The sequence below is a fragment of the Carassius carassius genome, chromosome 50 (assembly GCF_963082965.1).
Source record: "Carassius carassius chromosome 50, fCarCar2.1, whole genome shotgun sequence".
Classification (NCBI taxonomy): Eukaryota; Metazoa; Chordata; class Actinopteri; order Cypriniformes; family Cyprinidae; genus Carassius; species Carassius carassius.
The window spans coordinates 15,337,393-15,361,191 of NC_081804.1; the positions used below are offsets into that span (position 1 = coordinate 15,337,393).

The 23,799-nt window shown below is 34.6% G+C and overlaps 1 protein-coding gene across 1 annotated transcript; it reads right to left on the minus strand.

Annotated features, from left to right (window-relative positions):
* Nucleotides 1-7,770: 7,770 nt before the first annotated feature.
* On the minus strand, nt 7,771-22,663 carry LOC132133761 (nucleosome assembly protein 1-like 4). The gene is made up of 13 exons (XM_059546704.1): nt 22,621-22,663; nt 22,145-22,202; nt 19,931-20,090; nt 19,426-19,509; nt 19,123-19,254; nt 17,594-17,665; nt 17,370-17,509; nt 15,311-15,456; nt 13,787-13,803; nt 13,220-13,342; nt 12,948-12,980; nt 11,809-11,859; nt 7,771-8,727 (listed from the first exon to the last, which is right to left on the minus strand). Exons 1-13 carry the CDS (start codon nt 22,652-22,654, stop codon nt 8,692-8,694), a joined length of 1,086 nt encoding a protein of 361 aa, XP_059402687.1. The 5' UTR covers nt 22,655-22,663; the 3' UTR covers nt 7,771-8,691.
* Nucleotides 22,664-23,799: the final 1,136 nt, after the last annotated feature.

Below are 23,799 nucleotides of genomic sequence, written 5' to 3' on the forward strand. Positions count from 1 at the left end.
TTTCATGTTAAATATTTATAAAATTTAGATTGTAAATAGACAGAAAAAAAGAAATGAATTGTTTTTTATCACCTAAGTAGATAAAAAAAATACATTTGATATATAATTTAAAAATATGTACAGTTATAATATTTAAAATACTTACAATCTAATCATTATTTAAATATAATATCATATAAATAAATACAAAATTGGTTGAGCAGTTTTTATTATACATTGTTATAGAATATACTATTAAAACTATTTTTGTTCATTGAAATAAAGAGAAAAAAAATAATATATATATATATATATATTATGGAATCTATAAAATATAGATATATATTAGATAGAAAAACGTTATTAGAAAATTAGAAGTTGAAGTTCTAAAATTACAAAAACTAAAACACGAGTTTATAATAATTACAAAAGCCTTAAACTAAATTATAACTGAAAATAAAAGTTTAGTAGTTGAAAAATATGATTACATTTGACTTACAAATCAATTCAAATAAATATATAAATAGCACTGTGTTCTAAAAATCACCTTTGAAGTACCATGGAAACTCTTTGGTAGATGAAAATGTACTGTGGTTTATATCAGAATCTTTTAGAACATGCCAGTGGAACCTCTCTAGGACATGAGCTGGCCGAGGTGTATGGAGTGGGAATAGGTTGAACAGAGTTGTGTGATGCTATTATTTCTTATATTTCATTTACTGAGCGCCACAGTGCCACAACAACACTGCAGCTGTTACCTGACGCTTCTCAAACAGGATTCCTCGCCTGTCAAAGCCCTATCTCTGTCAAGAGCGCTCCTCTCCAATTGTTTGGGGCAACTATTTTTGGCATCTTGATCTCCAAAGCTTGATCTCTCGCAAAAAAGCTTCAGCTCTTTCCTCGCACTCGTAAACGTAATGTAGCCCTCTTGGCCGGAACGTACAGCTTTGAGTCCCCATAGATATTCGAAGCATTGTTCAGATAAGCCAGGTCTGACGAGGCCAGAGCAAGTGCTACCATACCGTGGGAAAAACAACAAATGGCACAAACGTCCAAGAGAGGCATGAGAAACTATTGTGAAACAATGCACAGGGATGAGAAGTGCTGACACATATGAGTCAAGAAGCCAAGTGCCATAACAAAGCCTGATAGCTCTTAATATAAACTTAATTCCATACAGGACTCCATAAACAAGCTATTGGCTGACCATAAAAAAATCCAGAAAAATGCCTTGATAAATGATAATAGCCCTTTTGACAAAGCTGTACATTGTATTTCATTGGTTGGACCTACTGAACGAATACAGATATGCCCTTTATATCTCTAATTTGTAAATGAAATGAACAAATGAGGCATCTCGTTCATGATTAAGAATCCACTAGCCTACTGAATGAGAGTTGCTTGTATAGCTTGGCGTCAGCAGTGGAGTCAGTCTCATTATTAAAATGATGTAAGTACATTATTGAAATCAGTTGATGATGTCTTTTTTTAGGATTATAAGTTATGCTAAATAGTTGACTAAATGGAGGAAAGTGAAACATTTGCTTTGACCTTTTTGGTGAATTGTTCAATGATTCAATGATTCATTTAAAAAAAATACTCATGTGTCGCCACCTACTGGCCAACTTTGATTTAGCCTGCATAAAGAGTCAACAAACTCATCCCTCAAGTTATTATTCCTGGTAAATGAATTCACAAGATTCGAGTTAATGGAATTAATCAAATTCCCTGTGAGTTATGCTGAGTAGTGAAAAAGGAGTAAAGACTTATCACGTCTCACTCTATTTTTAGTGAATTCAAAAATGTGTAATAAGACTTAAGTCGTGAAATACAGTGAATCATTTCAGTGATGCAATAACTTGCTCAAAAAGACTCACTTTACTGGCCACCTATGATTTAACCTGGATAAAGAGTCACTAAATGGATCTGTGTGAACTAATATTTTGAGTAAATGGATTCAGAAGTTACAGAAATTAATTGAAATCTCCAAGAATATTACTAAAGGCACAGCATATTGGCAAGAAAAAAAAAAGTCTATTGTCAATAGTGTCAATGTCTGAAGCACAGCTCGAAATCAAAAGGGCAGCCTAGAAACCTGCTGCTCAACATGTTTTTATTACTAAATGGTTATTTATAAGACTGATTCCTTTAAACTGGTTAATATGTTAATTTAAAAAAATATTCTCTTCTCTTTTAAATGAAAAAAATGGAAAAAACTTGCTACCTTTTTCTTGTCAATCTGGATCTTTAATCCACTACAATAATTCCAGCTCAAACTTGCATCTTTGCATGCATGTTATATTGTTATTGCAAAACCAGTTCAATAAGAAAAACATTATTTTTTTCTTAATATGCAAAAGGCAGAGTAAAAAAACGATTGTCTCTGTTTGCAATCAAGCGTTACACCTACTTAACATGCTTAAAGACTGCTCAAACACTCATGCATGAATCAGATAAAGTCTGCTACACCCTCCACACAAATCTCATTCATTTCATTCACGCTCACTGTAACGTTCAGAAAAAATTGAAGTGGCTGTATCTCAGTGTCCTGTGCAAAATATGACTAGAATATGCCTTGCATAGACTTTAATAGCATTTAAATTTATACAAGAACTGATTAATAGCATTCAGAAAGATCATTTGTTTGCTTCAGTTCACACTGACTGCTGTACTTATAATGTTTAGGTGCATGCATGTTCTTTATTATCTCACTCAATATCTCAGTTTTACTTTTTCACAATCCAAATCAACCTTTACATTCTTCACATCTAATATAGCGAAGAGCAGTGATGTTGCAGAATGGTTACTTAAACATTAATTGATGAAAGGATCTGTGCTGGGACCATTTTCATTTTATTCCCAGGTGAAAGTGATTTTTTTGAAGTAACTTATGGAACACACTTAATCATTGGTTAAGCCTAGAAGGCCTGTAAGTTTAGTTCTATTGTAAGTTGCTTTGTATAGAACGTGTCAGGCAAGTAATACTTCACTATTGTTTCAATATGAGCATATAATTAACCCCTGACACATTCATGAATCAACCAAAATTTCAAACTGACTCAACATTTATGTCTAAGATTATCACTGTGAAAGTCACTCTGATGATTCATGAAGGGTGTGCAGATATTAGATAAGTCTAATGAATGATATTTGTCTTTCTACTCTTTTTTTCGGGGGAAAAAGAGATGGTATGATTCACCCAAAAAATAGTTTGGTTATCATTTACTCACTATCATGTTGTTCAAAACCAGCATGATTTTTTTCTCTCTTTTCTTCTGCAGAACCTTTTTTTTTTTATTTTAAAACTTTTTAAATGTTTCAAATGGATTTTAAAAATAAATGCGCTGCAGGTTTCAAAGTGAAGTGCATCACTGTGTTCATTTACTCTCTGATGATGCAGTATTTCAACGTCTAAGAATGGTTTGGTTCTTTTACAGTAAACCGAGATGCAGAAAAAACATCGTTGCATGTGTGTCGATGAACACAGTGCCATGCTTAACTTTCAAACCTGTAATGCTTATATTTAACATATAAATATTATATTTTAATAACACAGGCTTTCGTGATTTGATATTTGCACTAAACCATGTTGTGATATAGTTTTTATTTCTATTTATTGAGCAGCCCCACACTGGACCCTACTGACCTTCATTGTTCATTCTTAAAAATAACGGTTCCAAAAGGGGTTTTCACAGCGATGCAACTGGAGAACCATCTTTGGTCAACTAAACCTCATTTGCAATGGAAAGATTCCATGGATGTTAAAGATTCTTCAATGGGAAATGCCAATAAAGAACCTTTATTAAGAGTGTTTGGACAAAAACCCTGATATTTGCCTTTATAGACAACACATTGTAAACTGTAGTAATCTCAATATGTCATAGAACAAGGGGATCCTTCATCAGCCCTGGGGATCTGGGCTTAATCCCAGGTAAACCTGTGCATTAATGTGGCCCTGCATGGAGACCAAAAAGCACTAGAAATAATAAGACAGAGGTTTATTGTGTTTAAATGTGTGGGAACATACTGTACACAGTAGTAATGTATTTTTATACCCAGTGACGGTAACTGTCAGCAGAGATAAAACAGCATCATCAGCGGCAGCTGTGTGCGGTAATATGGTGGGATGAGCTTTTACATAAACTACCAGATGGAGACAATATGAATAACTGGTATATAGTTTTCCATAACAGAGATCTTAAAAGCACTTCTTCATTGCTTTCAGTATTACAGTGCAGTCATTTAGTGCAGTTGGAGATATGGCGCCTTCTTGCATTATCAGATATCTCCATGCTACAATAAAGCACTTATTTTAAGGCCGCCCAGACCGCAACAGAACACAAATCTCTCTGTTGAGCTCTTAGTGGTGGTTGTTTCCGCTGTGGGACATTAAATGAGCTCACACAAGAGTTTCTGTGGGGGCTAGTCAAGCAAACCATGCAGCCATAAAAGGCAAAGGCAGTACGACTACAAGGGCAACAGGGAGAGTATGTAAGGTCACAGTCAAGTGTGACTTGAGGGAATGGTTTAAGACTTGAAGCTCTTGAGTTTTGATGTGAAGTGGTGTTAATCCACTGAGGACAAACACATGAAACTCAAAGACAAACAGAAGGCATTCTGGGTATTGATGCAAAGGGTTCAACTTTTCATGAATAGGATACACATTGAAGTTCCATAACTTTAAAGTAATACAAAAACACGAATTAGAGCTATTTAAAGTGAGAAGTATTAAATGTTAGATAATTATTAATTCTAACCTAATAGTAACATAGTATGAAAAAATTATTACATAACCATGTTAAAAATCAACCATGTTACTTAATGGGTTCCCCCTTAAAAAAAGGATAATTATGTACAATTGAGACACCCAAGATGTAACATAATTCTGGATAAATTATCTTACATAAAACTATAAATAAAAAAAAAAAAAAAAAACATAGCTTCTAAAAGTGGCAACAATAATATAACTGTGTTAAAAATCAACCCCATTACCATGTGATTTCACCCTGATTGCATAATTTTGGGACACCCAGGAGGTAACAATTTGTGTTAATAATGTGTGAATAAAAAAATGAATAATTATTTAATAAAACAATGAACAAATCACAAAAACTGTTTTAATCATAAAACTCCATAAAATTCAACCCAGTTACAGCATAATTTAACTGATTAATAAACATTGATTATTCTATAAAACTGTGACACATAGGAAGCATCATAATTTCACAAACAATTATCTTACATAAAATTAACATAGCATGCAAAAGTGGCAACAATAACATAAGTGTTTAATTCAACCATGTTACCACATTTTCCCCTAATTGCCTACCTTTGGGACACCCAGGAAAAAATATGTTTTGGAGACAAAAGTATATTGCATACATTAATATAGCATCTACATTTTGCAACAATATGTGTTAAAAATCAACACTGTTACCATATAAATGTTTCCCCTAATTCCATAAAATTCTAATAACCAAAAAGTAACATAATTTCGATAAACTATTATTTAAAGTAACCGTGAACACAGCATGAAAGCTGGCTGTTATCATATAACAGTATTAAATTCAGCCCAGTTGCTTCATAATTTAACTACTTGATAAACATTGATCTTTCCATAAAACCAACACCTAGGAAATAACATAATTTTCATAAACAATTGTTTAGCACAAAATTAACATAGTATGTAAAACTGTCAACAATAATATAACAGTGATAAAATCAACCCTGATACCACATGAATTCCCCCAATTGCATAAATTTGGGAAGTAACATTGTATGGATATGAAATGATCTTGCATAACTTGACATGGTATATAAATGTGGCAGCAATGATATAAGTGCTTAAATCAACCCTGTTACCATATGAATTTCATAAAAGTGTAACACCAAGAAAGTAACAAATTATTTAACATCACAATACATCATTAAAAAAATATTTTTATTTTGGATCATTATTTTATTGAATTTTTACACAACAAACACAGCATGAAAAGTCATTTTAATCAAACAGAATTAAAATGTTACAGGAGTTTTACACCTAAGTAGACATTCCATAAATCCTAAAAATAACAAACATTTGAACCCCTTTGAAAATTCGGAATTATTTTCAGCCATTCAACCCTGTTACCAAAGTTATTGTAAGACAAATGATCGAATAAATATTTTTCTTCCATTTATAGGAAACAATTAAAAAAGCCTTTTCTAACAACCTAATATAGACTAATTCTATATTAGGAGGAACTATTACCCATTATTACATTTTAGCCTTTATTTCTAGAAAAATCACACAAATCAAGGTTTTAAACCAATGTTTCATGATTTTTATAACAGGATTGTAAAAAGGGCAACCTTATATAATAAAGAGAAAATAAAACAGATAAAATAAACTCGAGAGGGAGAACGCAATGGATGTGACATTTCAAACTGTGGGGGCGTTGTTGGAACAACAAATAACAGATTCTTTGGTCTGTCTTTTTATGAAATTGTCCAATCTGTTACAATACATTCATAGCTATAAAATATATTTACTGTACGGCAAAGTTCTTCTTCCATGAGTTTAGGTTGTTGTATGCTAAAAGCGCATATCCACAAAGCAATTTAACGTTATCCCCCGCCCCCCCATAAAAGTGCAGTATGCAGTTTTTGTTGCTAAAAAAAATATCTCTGTAGTGTTGCAAAATTTTATAGTAGTCGGGTGGTCATGTGATCCCAAGATGGCCACCACCGCGAGGGTGGACCACCCTTACGAAAAATAAAACGGCTTTTAGCTTCCTGCAAGGACTTGAATCTCCATCACATGTGGGTTTACATAATCATACATTTGTAAAACTATTATACATTTTCTAGTTGTAACATTTTTGTGTGCATTCTTATCTGATGTTTGCATATGAAACCGTGAGAAGTTTTTGTAACTTCTTTTATGACCTTATTCACCACAAAACCAGAACGACAATAATGTCATTCCAACCGTGCCATGATGATAAAAAAGCAGGAGACAAATTCTGCTCATTCCACTCTGAAGTATTACAAGACTTTGAGATAATTTTGAACCACATCCCCAAACTGCCAAAAGAAACCAGAGCAAAAGGTGCAAAAGTGTGAATGATCCCTCACAGAACCGCTCCAACTTTATGGGTTCTAAACCAGCAGATTACACACTTGAGAAAGTACTAAAAGAATGCCAGGCAGCAAGTATTTCACACAAAGCAGCCTCACATTGGTGAAGCAGTCTCAGTGTTGAGATTCCTCACATAGCTGATGCTTACTGGAATCTGGTTCAATGGGGATCGGTTTCCCGCTCTAATTTCCATCTAATTACACTTACAGAATAATTGTAGACTTCCACAGTCATCTCAAGCATTATATTTCTCTTAAACAGGAGAGAATGTGGTGTACATGAGGTGTGGAGAATAGAAATATCATGTTTAACAGAAAATTTTGATGTTTTTACATGTCCTGAATGGAATGTGAACAGTGCTTACCTGTGCAAAACCCATGGTCATCATGCTAGGGTGTTGTAGGTGGTTGTCAAAGCATTGATATTTGTTTGCTAGGGCATTCTGGATGATTTTAAATGTGGCTATATAATTGTTAGGGTGTTTGGGGTGATTCTAATCATGTTGCTTTGCAGTTGCAAGGGGGTTCTGGGTGATTGGTTACTGACAGCCTACCAGCAGGTTTCAGAGGTATTCTGTTCCTTAAACATGGCTCAATTCTTCCCACTTTATCCACCAGGTGAGAACGGGAAGTCAGAGCAAGAGCACAAAAACAGAGCAAGACTTCGCAGCATCATGTCACAAAACATTTAATAGAATTTTTTTGTCTAGTTTGTACAAAATTGAAACAATGCTTCATTACAAACCAAAGAAGTTCCATATAAGGCTATGGCTCGCACACAGTTCAAATGGAGAGTAAACCTGCAATTTCTTTAAGATCTACTTGGTAACATTCCCGATACTCTAACAGACGCAATTCTGTGCATGACTGCAAGCAATTTGACACATAACCACATGGCCAAATAAAATACTGTTGAAATTCCATGTCAAAGTGCATAGCATGGATATGCATTACGTCGCTCAAAGATGGGAAATTCGATGACGCCCAACCCTGGAGACAAATCAGAAGTATTCTTAGACCACAACCCACATCGTTCGGCTACCATTGACTTAAATGAAAACACTTTCGTAACTACATTGTAACCGCTAAATCGGAAATGTAAGTTATTTCAGATTCATGAAGACAGCAGGTTCATTTTGTTGGCAAAGCAAACCCTGAGTGATGCTACACTGGACGACGCCTGGAGTTCATATCATGACGAGTGTCCAAAATCCTGCTATGTTGCAAAAATGGCCATGGCTGCATATGGACTTTAAGAATTCAAAACACACATGGCATCTTTGCTAGACCCTCTTACACACCAGCTCTAGGCAAACTAAAAATAAAAGAAAAACATAAGTCTTTATACATGTTGCAGGTTCAGTTATGGAGTGCGAAATCACATGACTTATGAATGAGAATACTGAGGTCATCCCTGTTAAAGTAAACAGTAGCGAAATAAACAAACAAACAAACAAACATGCATTTCCTAAACAGCGTTTGGTTTCCTATTGCATTAGTGTGGCGAGTCCATGAGGAAATTAGGCCTATGTCCAAATCGTCATATTGTATGACAGACAGCCGAGTTGTGCCGTGGCTATCTGTTCACCAGTCTTACTGCTGTTTGCACTCTGCAGGAGGAGGGTCTTTCTGTAGGAACACCAAGACAGAGATACAAGATAGAAGGAGAGTTAGGAATATTATTTCAGGCACTGGGGAAGTAATGATTTGCCTAATGATGGTTTGATTCATAACACATGCTTTCTTTGGTAAAAGTGAAGTGTGTAATTTCTGCGCCAATAACTGCATCAAACATAACAGAAAAACTACTGTTTTTGAACAGGTATTGGCATCGCCCTCACCTGCCATTGGTCGGTAATTTGGTTTGTCCCAAAATCACACTATAGAGTGCATTAAGGCTACCCACTTTTTCAGCGGCACTGGATCTGGAAGGATTTTTTCCATTCATTTTTCTTTATTTTTGTTAAAGTGTCATATGCCAACCAACCAGCTAGCTACAAACAGCATTTTAAAATTTTACAAAAAGACAAAGGTACAAGTGTATTTAATGAGTTAAATGAGGGAAAGAACTACGATCCCACGAAGCACTGCGAATGACAATCAAAAAAAAAAAAAAAAAAAAAAAAAAATCGAAATAAATAAATAAATAATTTATTTTAAGTTTATTACAAAATAAGCATTTAAATATTGTAATATTTGTGTGTCTTGAGAGTGTGATGAGACCGACTCGATTAAGTCATTTGCAGTGCTTCAGGGGAGTGGGTGGAGCTCAGTGCATGTTTGGCGGAATTTGGTCATTGCGAGTCTCTGATTGGTTGAATTTTATGCACAGCATCATGGGGTAATGTTTTTCACCAAGAACTCGGCTGTTAAACACTATTATTTAAAACATGAGTTGAAATAATGTAAACTGATGACTACAGCAAAAACATACCATTGATTAACAACTTAAGAGCAGTAGGTCTGTCTTAAATGTTAATCAGTTTTTCCATGGAGAAAATAAATGGCATTTTTACTTCCAAAACCCAACTATTATTACACACTATTAATCCAGAAATTGATAAGTCAGACCACTTAGTATTTTAATGTTAAAATAATTAACACACTTCACTTTTAATGTTAATTTAGTGAGAGTAAGTTGAGAAGTTTAGTCTTAAATGTCATTTTCACACTTTCGTTTGTTTGTTTAATTCAAATTTGACTGTTGCGTCCTCCTGGCTGATCTGCTTTCATAATATTACATAAAAAAACCCTAACATGTCAACATTAGAAATATGAAGAAAGTGTTTGTTTCACTCTAATTGCATTCATTTCCCAATTCACATCTCCAAAAGTTTTTGGCACAACCCTCTTCTGTCATTGCTCGGAAGGTTAGCCCCGCCCCAAAATCACACTATTAAGCTATAAGCCATGTAGACGATAGTATCGTATATCGACTATATCGCCTGTGGCTGATATTTTTAAAGATAGAAAAACGATTATTATTAATATAGGGCTAGTAATACTATCTAATAAACATTAGGGTTAATTTGTTCCATCATTTGTTTTTCCGCGTTTTTACAGTTTTGCGAGTTATAACCTATAACACAGTTTATGAATATGGCATCCAATCAAAGGCGTTCAGGCGAGTCATCGCTAAAACCATAGATATGCATATGTAGATGCCTCATTAGTGACTGCTTCTATGGGCCGCTATACGAAAGCCATCAGCCATATTGGAAGGGTCATCTTGAGGTCATTCAGCATTATTATCAATGAATATTCGGAGATGCCACAATCCTAATGGTTCTGCCCCTCTCTCACATTCTCACCTGTGAAAGGTTTTACCGTTTCTTTGGGAATTTAAATCTCAGCTGTTTTTATAACCATCGGCTGGGCAGGATTGTGTCATCTTCCAATGTTCATTGATTGTTACGGTGAATGACGTCAAGTAGGTCAATGTAAAATGGCGGATGCATCTAAGTGTTTGGAGCTGTCGAATGAGGCATCTACCTATATATAACTATGATTGAAAAAAATCAATAAATTAGCACGATAATATTATGTATCGCAATCTCACAGGCTGACACAAAGAGGATATGATTATGGGGCATATCGCTCAACACTAGTATTGAGCATCAATGCTTTTTATATGAGCAAAAACACTTTCTTCGCATTTCTAGCTTTCAGATGTCAGGATTTGTTGTTGTTTGGTAATGATAAATACTTTCTGAGAATCAACAAAACCTGACATTGGAATTTTAGAAATGCGAAAAAAAGTGTTCATTTCATTTATTTTTATTAAAATTTTTGATTGCAAATTAGACATAATTAATAGAAGTTTAATCCTCCAGGCTGATCGATTTTCAATTGTTTACATTGTTTCAAACTGTGATATGTTTGCAAAATACGTCTATTAGCAAATAATTTTTTTTAATCATACGTAATTAATAAAAGGTATGTAGTTATGCAGCTACAGACTGCACTGAGGTTCACATGAACCAAAATCCACGGTTTTCAAGCAAAAGTTAAAAGCACACAAACCTTTCTTGTGAAAGTGACATAAGAGTGAAAGCAGAGGAGAAAGACTATAATAATGAGGGGAAGACAGTTTAAAAGATAAATGGGAAATAGCACCACATCCCTTCAGGTGTCTCTTACCTAGAAATGCATGAAGTGAGAAATGAATTATGCCTGTAATGGAGAAGTGAGGGGACAAAAACAGGTGTACACATCAGACATGCAGCTGATCATGAAGCATCATACAAGTTAATGTTTTCAATCCAGACCACCTCAATCAAACCAAGATCAGCAATAAGGATCCATTCAATACAGTGATTCAGAAACGACTATGTTTGGAATACAATGCAACTACTACATTGCAGTATGCAGTGTGTAGGCTACACGGTGCACAGCACACAATATGTGCAGTATAAAACTGAGCACAGTGGGAATATTGTATTCCACTATGCAATGCACTCCATGCCAAATGTCAATAGTTGATACACATTAACATGTTGCAAATTTATGATAAATTTGATTAATATTGATTCAATCATTTAAAAAAATCTATTAAGAAACAATAAAAACAATAACATGCTGGTTAATGTGACCTACTAAAATCTCAATGCTTAAAATGCTCAAACGAATCATAGCAAAATAAAAAAATAATATAATAATGAATGATAATTAATAATGCATGATAGGAAAACAGGTGATTTAAATGCTCACCGTGGGATCATAATCTCCCTCATCCTCTTCTTCACCTTCCTCATCCAAGTCCTAAATGACATGCATAAATTTGCTGTTATACTGCAATTGCCCATAAATTTGGACTATTACAGTTTTTCTCAGTCACTTTAATGCATTTCATCTAGTCATTTATACACACCATAAAACCAGTTTCTCATTCTTCTGAACAAGTTGCGATCGCTTTTGTACATTCGTGCAATTAATTACGCACATTTATCTGCAGTTTCCTACATTATCATTTGCTAATGTCATGTTGCTCAAAATGTATTATATAGTTTTCTGTGCAATAGTCTTACCCCTCAAAACATCTAGTCTTTAGTTCATCGTATAAGTCATTAAATGTAAAATGGTTAATCTAGTTGTCATATACTGCCAAGCACACTTTTTATTTTTACACGTTATTATTAGACTTTGGTCAATTTGGCATGAATTGTGCAAGTGAATCTTTACTAATGAAGAGAATGTAGATGATAAACCAATGATAAACCATTTCTCTGAAATAGCTCAAAGGTTCACCTCGTGAATCTTCAGTTGGAAAGCTTATACTGTATAGAGAGGACAACACAAGAGTTACACATTCTGACAATGGACTTATTTTCATCTTTGCGCCCATATTTCTTTTTCCTTTTCGATATCACAATGGCATTGTAAAGGTTTTTTTTTATTATTATTATTATGTTTTGGGTCAGACCACTAGTAAAAGTGTAATGGGGAATTCTATCCAGTCTCTTTCAATCAATATCCCACATAGTTTTGAAATGGATATATGGCATACATAAGCATAAGGAATACTGTTCAATACAGTAGTTTACATCAGAACATCCCTCCAGAGTACACTGTTAAAATGACAACATGACTAAGCAATTTGACTGTCTTATCCGTAAACTATGACATGGCACTGACATGTTCATTGACACAGATATTAATTTTTGAGAGATGAATAAGGATTTTGAGCAAGAGATTGGCTTTTGCAGGTAATTCATGGTGTTTTGCTATTTGTACGAGTTGTTTTGAGAAATGCACTTACTGTTTTGCAAATCTCAAGGATGATTCGAGAAATCATCGCGACTCAGAAAAACTGTATTAAATGATAAATGTGCCTATTAAAGGAACCTTACCTCCTCTTCCTCTTCAAGATCCTCCTCTTCATACTGCAAAACAGCATGGCATTACATATAATTAATATTTAATGCACTTTTTGGCCAATTATTTGTGATTTAAAACTATGTAAATATATATATATATCAATAAAATAACTCGTATTACAATTAAGTGAATGTAAAGCAAATACATACATCAAGATGTATATTAAATATTTTCCTTTATTTCTTTTTTTTTTTATTATAGTCAATCCCAGATTTCCTTGTGATAGTGAAAAGAGCAGACATACACTCTCGTCGTCGTCGTCTAAGGCCTCTCCTGTGAAATAAAGCACAGCTCTGGGAATGACCCGCTCTCGGAAGAAGTGTCCGATCTCAAAATCTGTAGCTAGAGTGCACTCCAAATCTTCATCCTGTACACAAACACACACACACACAATGAGCATCCGGTGGAAGGTGTTTTTTTATTTTTATTATTTTAATAGAAGTAAATTGCTGCATTAAAAACTTGAATGGGTCCTTCATAAATTACAGAACTGAAAATAGCATCTTCGGATGTCATCCTAATGCAACACTTGTTTAGAGATGTTATCGTGCGCCAACTGAGAAATCATTGTGCAATGACTGTGCTTGTGTTTTGTTAAGCAGCCACGTTACTATTCGACGAGCAGAAGCGTTACTGACGCAGAAACTCTCTAGATGTTTCTTGTTGGTGACGTGTTTTCTAAACTCGCAGAGGAGGATTGAGCTGCAGTGTGTGTTTGTGTAGGCAGCCTAAAGACGTGTGCTGCATATGGCCATGATTCAGAGGTTTACAAACACAACAAAACACCGAGAGCGCAGGACGTCTCACTCACCATCCCATCAGCCGACACTAGAAAAGAGAAGAGGAGAAAACTCCATTAATTCTAGCACAAGACAGGTTTTATTTATATAAGCCTGAATCCCACCCCACCCCCCCAAAAAAAGACCAAATAGCAAAATGACTTTTTTTTTTGGTATAATTAATCATTTTTCAACTGAATTCTCATTACATTAATATATCCTGGTTTTGTTATAGTTGTGTACTTATTATACATTTTATGCTAATTAATATAGATTTTAAGAAATAGAGGGAAATATGACCCAGACTTATTCATGACCAGTTTTGTGCGATTCAAACGTGCAAACGCAAGTCGTTTCGTTTTTTTTCCGAGGATCTGATCAAAGTCTGGCCTGAAGGAGACGTCTCTTCAGAGTCTTTCCGGAAATCCGTCGAGCCCTAAAGCATGACATCACTCAGTTATAGCTTAACTTCTGTCGTTTCAGAGCAAGTGGCGCACCTTGGACGGGAATGTTGTGCAGATCACCTCAGCAACAGATGAATTACACACATCCTGTCGATAAGAGCGCCTCTTTCCCACAGTCCGTGTTCAGGACGGGCGGCATTCTTTACCTGCCGCTCCATCAGAGGGGTTGACGGGAAAAATAGCGCGTAAAATGCAAAGCATTCAAAGCTCAGCATTTTTTGAAAAGGGTGAATGAAGTGAAGGAAAAGCAGGTAGATTTTTAAGAAAAAAATAAAATCGTCTCTGTGACACTATGTTGTTTTATCGTTATGTTGTCCTTAATTACTCGCATAATAAATGGTTCCGTCATTTTTGTCTAGACCACTGCTGAAGATGCACACAGATGCTGTCATCACGTTGGATTTCCATTTGTTTGCCAATTGAAAGCTGTAGAATTATTCGATTCACATGATTATACTTTTCACTATCCAAATGTTTCCAATAAGACAGAGATCTGAACGGAGCTCAATGGGAGATTCAGTTATCGAGCGCCTTCTGGACGACGAGAGTTTGTCTTACATACAGAATAGTTAGGAGGAAGAAGGATGTTTGTTCCATCTATTCACACAAAAATAATGGTGTGATGCCCCCTGCTGTTCAGAACACACTGAAAAGTACATTTGCACACAACTATACTATAATTAATCACACATATCCAATCAAAAACTGAATTTCAGAGGACTTTTTTTTACGTTGATATTCCTCATGACACATGTAGCTCAAATAAGAGAAAGATTTGTGCCTGCTTTACATATTTCCATCAGTTAAAATGATGAATTCAATCATTAACCAGCAACTATTTGGCCAAACCAACAAACTGCCATAGCACATAATAACAAAAGCCTTTTCATGGATGTCAAAGCATTTGAAAACAAGCTCAATTTTCTAAATCCAAAGATTTGAGTCTAATTAAATCACACTAAGAAGATCGTATTACTCAGTCTGGGTCACGTTACATTATAATAAATGATGAGATAGGTTTAGTTTTATTTCACTAACTGAGATAACGATTATTCTCTGTTCTTCTTTCTTGGAAACCAGATTTTCTCTCACCTTTAACCGGACTGAAGAAGTTGAAGAATGAGTCCTGTGGAAGCTCTTTAATGACCATCCGAACCGTCCCTGTGCCTTTGTGTTTCTGCTTCTTCTTAACGATTTTGACTGTCACATCTTTGCCTTTTTGCCAGTCAATCTTACAACTATAAAACAATGGCAAGTGCACCAGTTAGAAACACTGGTAATCCAGATTCACGAGAGAACTGAATCGAATGTAATCGCAGAGTGACATCCTCTCATCATAAACAAGCCAGACAAACTGAGGAGCCAGTTATGTCAAATCTGAGCAGTTTTCTTGGTTTTGCAATAATTAAGATTTTTTATATTTTTGAAGGAAGCCTCTTTATGTTCACCAAGGCTGCATTTATTTGATAAAAAATACAGTAAAAAGAGTAATATTGTGTAACAATATTACAATTTAAAATAACATTTTTTTATTTGAATACATGTTGAAGTGTAATTTATTTCTGTGATACAAAGCTGAATTTTTAGCAGCAGTCTTCAGTCACATGATCCTTCAGATATCATTATGATATGCTGATTTGCTACTAAATTATCTATTATTATTGGTGCTCAATTATTAATAATAGTTAATTGTTAAGATTTTGCTGCCTTATATATTTGTTTCTCAGGATTCTTTGTTGTATAGAAAGTTCAGAAGCACAGCATTTATTTGAAATAGAAATCTTTTCTAATTATTAAAGGTACAAATTGTAAGATATTTGCAGTAAAAAATCCAAAAACAACTAAACAGCTGATTACTAACAATATCTCTAATGTTTTCAACTACTTGTAAATCATGAGAAAATTCCCATTCTAAACAGTGACACGGGGCAGTGCAGTCACCTGTCAATGACGTTAGTTACCCTTTGTTACCGCCTTTACTGACGTAGAAACCACATGACAACAGTGTCCTGCACAAATGCGGAAGTAGTGTCTAGCGTCCAGCAAACCACTAGATTGCTTCAAGCAGTTCCTTATTTACTTCTTCTTGCACGTTTTATGGTGGATTTTGTTACTTATTTATGGAACATAATTACTGTTTACCGTCTGCCGCTGGTTCTGTCGACAAGGACAGTTCCCGTAAACGTAAGCGTACGGGCCAACCAAACGACCCAAGAAGAGTTTGGGACAAGAGGAGAGAAAGAGCGAGGATCAATATCTGTTGCATTTTCTAGATGGAGAGAGCTTCGCGACAAACTTCAACTAGAAAGAGATGCCGATCTCGCTTGTGTTTTACTCGACAGGTGAGTTGTTTTCATTCGTATCTTTACAAAAAACATATGCTATCATAACGATCAACAAGATTAGTATTATGGGGCATACACGCCAAACCTGGGGCATCGCGTCTCTAGACCCGTGCGAGGACGCGTCTGATCCATAGTCTGATCGCGTCTTTGCATTGACTTTGTATGTAATCTACTCGCGCAAATCATTGAAACTCGCGTTAAATCCATGATTTATCTTTCCGTGATTGATTTGATTGATGGCCGTCAGCGGTTGGGTAGAAGACAACAAATCCCATCATTCCACGCTCCTTCTTAGCGTCATCAAACCACGCGATTGTTATTGTTTTGGTAGTGCGCCCTCTAGTGGCAGGTCCTACAACCTGTACCTTTAATGTCTTTACGGTCACTTTTGATCAATGTCATGAATCCTTGCTGAATAAAGTATTAATATAGCATATCATGATTTAAAATAAAATATGAAGCCGTTTTCAACCTTGATAATATTAAAATGTTTATTAAGCTGTAAAGCATCATATTATACTGATTTCTGAAGGATCATGTGACACTAAATACTGAGGTAATGATGCTGAAAATTAAGCTTGCATCAAAGAAATTAATTGCTTTTAATAATATATTCAAATTGAAGACACTTAATTGAAACTATAGTTTTTACTCTATTTTGATCCAATAAATGCTGCCTTGTTGCACATAAAAGGCTTCTTTCAAAAACATCTTAATTATTTGAACCTTTTCACTGCTCTATATACTGAAATGCTTTTGGTTAGGATTTGTATCAACGAGCACCATGGGTCATTTCTCCATCGTACCCTTCACAGTCGATGATCTCCGGCCCCTCGAATGAGAACGGATCCTCTGCGTCCGGCTCTGACTTCATCTTGTAAACTTTAGTGAGGACCGAGTTACTGAAGTAGCTGTTGGGCTCGAAGTGGAACTCTAATGTGAAACTCTGTTGTGACACACAATTGAACATTACTAAATCTGAAACCTGTATCCATTTGTAAACAGAAGCCTGTTTAGCTGTTTGACCAACCATCGGCTGTCCAGGCTCCGAAAACTTCACAGTGATGTCCTGCAGGTGCTTCAGGATCGGCTCATCATGATCCTACAGGAAACAGAAAGATCCCAGAATGGTTCATCTTCAGTCGGCACTGATTTCAGGGAGGAATCATTGTGTGATGTGTATTTATAAGGTAAAGCAGAGCTGAGAGAATCCACAGAAAAATCAATGGATGAACTCTGAGGATGCAGACGCTGTACAGTCCTGCTGATCACTAACATAATCACAAGACATTTCAAGAAAATTATACATTAAATGACATGTGATACTGCGTGCACCAATACAAACTCACATATCCTCTATAATATCCTCTATAAGCCTCCTGTCACATCCTGTGTGAACCAACAGGTCAAAGCAGACACTTTCTATAAATCACACATTAATTCAATTATAAAAATGTAATTATTAAATGTATAGCCCCAGCTCTAAAATCTGGCTACAGTAAAACAAACCATATTATACATACCTCTAAGTCTACAGGTGATTATTATTATGCTCATAAAATGTAATTATTATTATTATTATTTACAGAAATTATTGATTTATTATTCGTGTACTGATGTTGTGCATGTCAACAGTCCTAAACCTCAGCAAATGCAATGTAATCACTGTAACTATTCACTGTAATTATTGATTTATTATTTTACCAAATTACTGTTCAGTTCTAATTTCAATTCTAATTAAAACCCTATTTATTTTATTTATTATTATCCAGTGATTCATATTGTGCATAACAGCACTAATGCATGGTAAATTGTAATATTTTATTTACAATAAAACAAAACACATTTGAGAGGTTATTATTCTTATAAAATGTCTAATACTACTACTACTAATAATAACAATACCAGTATTAATAATAATAATAATAAACATGAAAAAAAACATTTGTGTATAAAAACAACCCTAATCTGTGGCCTATAAAGCAAGGTTACTGCTTTATTATTTTACCAAATTATTGTTAAATTCTATTTAAAATTCTAGTTAAACTCCAAATTATGGGTCATTATTATAAATATTATTATTATTATTGCCCAGTGTTTCATGACGTGCATAACATCACAAAAATCTAAGTAAATGAACTGTGCTCCAAGGGTTTATTTTGCTTTATTAAAAAAAAAAAAATACTGTTAAATTCTATTTAAAATTCTAATTAAACTCCAAATTATGAGTCATTATTATTATTAAATGTATAATAATAATAATTGCCCAGTGTTCATGTTAATAACATCACTAAATCAAAGTAAATGACCTGTGCTGCAATGGTTTATTTTGCTTTATCGCACCAATTCATTGTTAAATTCTATTTAAAAATGTACCGTAATTAAAAACCAATTTATCCAATATCTTCACACCATTCTACCATAATTAAACTAAACTCAGAAACTGACCCCAAATCTAGAAACGGTGCTTAGAAAAAAAGTTCCAAAAGTTAATCTGACTGCAATATAAACATGTCACTAGATATTAAGATATTAAGCAGAATTAACATGTGCGTTCACCTGCAGCATTTCTCCCAGCATATCCACACGTTTGAAGATGGTGAGCCAGAACTCCGGGACTCCTTTCGGATCATCGGCCCCAGCTAAATCTGCCTGCTTCTCCTCCAAAGCAGCTTTCTTCTGCAAATCTTCCTGTCGGTCAAAATCTTTTTGTTAAATAGACCGTCATCATCCTCAAATTGGACATTCACGAACTCAGTGCTTCCACAGAAAGGGTTGCCAAGAATGTAGAATGCTAGAAAATTGAAATACGCAATAGATATGACGTTTTTTTTTCCAGTATTCTCACAAGCATCCACTTACAGCGAGCTCCTCTTCCTCCCTGTCACTTTGCCATTCGCATTCCTCATCTGTGGGTTCAATGGTGCTGGCCACAATGTCTCGTCTCTGAACAAAGGAGCAACGTGTTATGTGACATCATCATTTCAAGGGCAGAACACTTGTAGCATTCATTTCGTAAACAAGTGTGTAACACAAAACCAAAGCAATTAACCCTTTCTTTGGACGGGTCTGTAACAGGAAGGCTGACTTCACTTTATATGCATTGTGGGTAAAAGTTGAACTACTAGCTTGTCTCCAGACAAGGAAATGGCTAGGCTTGAATTAAAGCAGCTGGCCATTCGTTCTGCTGGATTTACTTTAGCACTCATATTGATTACGTACAGGCAACGGTAGGGCCTGAAGGTCAACTTTCGTGCTGTAGGTTTGGGAGGGGTTAAATACTGCAGTGAACCAGCTCCAACCTCACTTTGGTACGCGAAGCGTGTTTGAACAGAATGCTTGTTATTACAGAGAGTCATTAGCATGCCTTGTCAAAGATGGGCTGGTAGAGGCCAGCGTACTTCCTCTCCAGCTCATGGACTTCTTCATAGAACTTGGCCTCGATGTTGGCGCTCTGGAGCTGGAGCCTCTTCAGGGCATAGACTCTTCTCTTTACCATCTTGGGCAGGAGCTGGAAATTTACTGTTCTAGATAGCCAAGAGTCAGACAAAGTTTAACAACAGATTTTTACAAGCTTGAAAAAATTATGAAACACATTAAAGAAAGATTGCAGATGTTTACTAACACAAGTCACTAAACTTAACAGATGAAACTAAAGTTTACAGATGCTTACAAAACAAACATTTGCTAAATTTGAAATGTATTAATCTTTACAGATGTTTACTAAAACAAGTCACTGAACTTACCAGGATGAATCTCGTGTTTTGTAAACATCTGTAAAGTATGGCTGGGCGATAAAATGATAACGATAATTAGTGTGAAGTGCTTCAATTCAGCGAATAACAGAAATTACTTGCTGATTGAACTAGTTTAAAGCCAGATGAAACAGGAAAAATTTAACAGAGATTTTTTTTTTTTTAATGAAACTCAATTTTGTAAACATCTGTAGTGTCATAAACTTGAGTTTCATCTAGGGATATGCCGGTATCAAATTTTCCAAATCAGATTAATTGCTCAGACTTTTATTACAGTAAACGGTATTATCACGGTATTTAAATTTAGTTTTAAAAAAAGTGCTCATAATACAGTATAACAGGTTAAAAACTGTTTTTCTTATAACAAAAATAACTGAACATTCAAATACAATAAAGCAATACAGAAAATACATAAAGTTAAAAGTTTTGCACCGATTAAAGTGCAAAAGAACTATAAAGACCCATAGGTATCACTTTACAATAATATTTCTTTAGTTCACCATTAACATTCACAAAGAGCAATAGCTACATTTACTACAGAAGTTATTAATCTTTGTTAAAAAATAAAGGTTTTAGTTCATGTTAGCTCATTAAATAATACAGTTGCAACTTTAGATTTTATCAACGTGTTATTAAATATTGGAATACCTAAGATTAATGAATGTTCACAAGAATTTTTCATTGGCAGTCTGTTACCTAATGAATTAACTAATGTTAAAAATTAAGACCTAATGTAAAATGCAAATTAACAATAATAAAAAGAAAAACTTTCAAACAATTTCTATGTCATGTTGTAGTCCACATTAAAATAGCCTATTAAGACTTAATACTTAAGTATTTGGCACTGTGATGAACATCATAGCAAATACACAAATCTGATTGGCTATTTAAAATTATTAAATATGTTTTAGAAAGTAGGTCAGCTGGTTTATTTGTGGTGTTTCAAGGGTAAGGACTGCATTTTCTGCAGTTTAGCGCCATCTGCTGTCAGAGAGTAAATGTGCTTTCATTCAGCTCATCCCTCACATGTTCCTCCATGTGCTTCTCATGCGTGCTTGTTTACATCAGAGCACACAGGCATCTTTTAAGCAGCATACAGCGGTATTGTGCATTTTGACCAGTTGATGGGAATAGTTTTCTTAAAATGCATTCCAAATTCGGAATAATTTGTAATATATAATTATTCACGGTATTTAGAAGTGCCCACAATATCAATATTGTTTATATTCATAACCGTGATATATCGCATTACAGAATACCAGCACAAGTCTAGTTTCATCTGATAAGTTCTTTAACTTTTTAGTATATGACTGTAAAGATAAACATCTCTCAAATTTACCAAACTTAATTTTATGATCATGAAACTGGTTTATGAAAGTTTACAGACAGATTAACAGATGATAAGCAAGTTTATAACACTTAGGTAATTACAAAACATAAATTTGCTAAATTTGACAGATGTTTATGAAACAATTTAATTAAACTTTACAAATGTTTACTAAAACAAGTTACAGATCTTAACAGCTGAAACTCAAGTTTATGGCAATTGACAGATGTTTTCAAAACAAGACTTTGCTTAATTTTACATTTCTATCAAACAAGTTTACTTCACATACATTTACTAAAGCAACTTGGTACAAAACTTAAAAAGCATTATAACACTTTACAAATGTTTATAAATCCCAAGTTTAGTAAACCTTACAAATGTTTATGAAGAACAAGATTTGAAACTTCCCAGAAATTGTACAAAACTGTACAGATGTGAAGTCTGTGCTTTTCTTTTTCATATTTGTTTTATAAAGTCATGCAAATAAAATGGTGCGTACCTTTCTACTTCTAAGCCCTCTGGTTTGTCGGACTGAGGAGGTTTATTCCCTCCTTTGCCTTGGGGGGAAAAATTAAAGCAATTACATCTGAAAAAATCCCAATGTTATTTTTAGCATATGTATTTCACCAAAAGTGTGTTTATATATCCACAGCTGTCATAGAGATAGATGTATAATAAACCTATTAAACTATTGCATCTTTTATTATTATTATTTATTTTATAAAAATAAAAATAAAATACCACAAAATAACTGCGCTCTTTAGAACACTTACATACTTCTATTCGATGTATATCATAAATAAATTAAATAAATACATTTTATAAATACATAAATGCATTTAGTAGACTCTTTTATTCAAAGCGACTTACAGTGCATTCAGGCTAACATTCTTTACCTAACATAAAAAAATATCATAATATATGTAAATAGTAAATACAGTATATAAATAACACACACACACACACAAAACATACCTTTAGCTTCACTCTTTTCATTTTTTCTATCCATTTCTACACCTCAGCTATTTTGCAAAGAAAGAAAGAATATCATAAGTAAACGACATGCTCAAATTAAAATGTGTCCTGTTCATTAAATTGCAATCACAAACAGTTAATGTATTAATTTATCAGGTTCTTTCTGTATTTATAAGACATCTATGTATGACTAAAACCAGCATGGCTTTAAATACTAAATGATGATTATGATACTGATATGAGTGGTTTAAAAACAAGTGGAGCTGTCAATCATATTTTTTAATAATCTGACACTAACCGTGCATCACAGCATCATATTTCTTATGAATTATTGAGTGATTTAATAACTACTTTTATGCCCCTTTTCCATTTCCCATGAAATAGTGAATATTATATTATGACATTATGTAAGATGAACTGCCTTTTTGGTTCACTGGTGTGGTTTTTGAGAAAGACAACCTCAAGAGAAACTCTGCTGAAGCAGAAGACTGATCAACAGTAATGCACTAGACTGCATGTCTCGTTGCTGTCACTGTGATGTCATGCATGTGTCCAGGGCTGTTAATGTCCCATCATGCACATGTACAGCACATGTATCTGACAACACCTTAACTTGTACAGCTCTAAACCTTACAAAACATTAAGTCATTAAAGCCTTTTAAAATGACATATGTCATTTACAGACCAAGACATATGAGCCACCAGCTTTAATCTCAACGATGAAATCATGTTTTCTTTGACTTACCCCCACGTTGCGCTCCAGAGACCGTCCTCACGCTTCTATCAGACGGAGAAGTGCGGTGGCATGTCGCATTATCCCCAACTCTCATTGGATGGCTGGCTGTCACGGGCCATGTGGGCTGGCCAATCAGAGACGTGCTTCTGTATCCTGAAAGGCCATTGGTTGCGACACTCTGCGTTCGTCAGAAGCGCGCTTGTTGCGCTGCGTACTCGGATCGAAGAGTGCGTTAAGTTCTCAAATTAAGTTAATAAACTTTTACATTATAAACTTTAATTTAATGGTTTATGCATTTAAAAACAGAGAAAAGAAAAACGCTGCATAATGACCTTCACGTATTTAGAAGGCATCTAATGCATTAATATAGGCTATAAATCGGTTTATAAAGTTGTCGTCCAATTAAATGTTTCGTAAATGTTAACGTTTTTAGTGCACTTTTG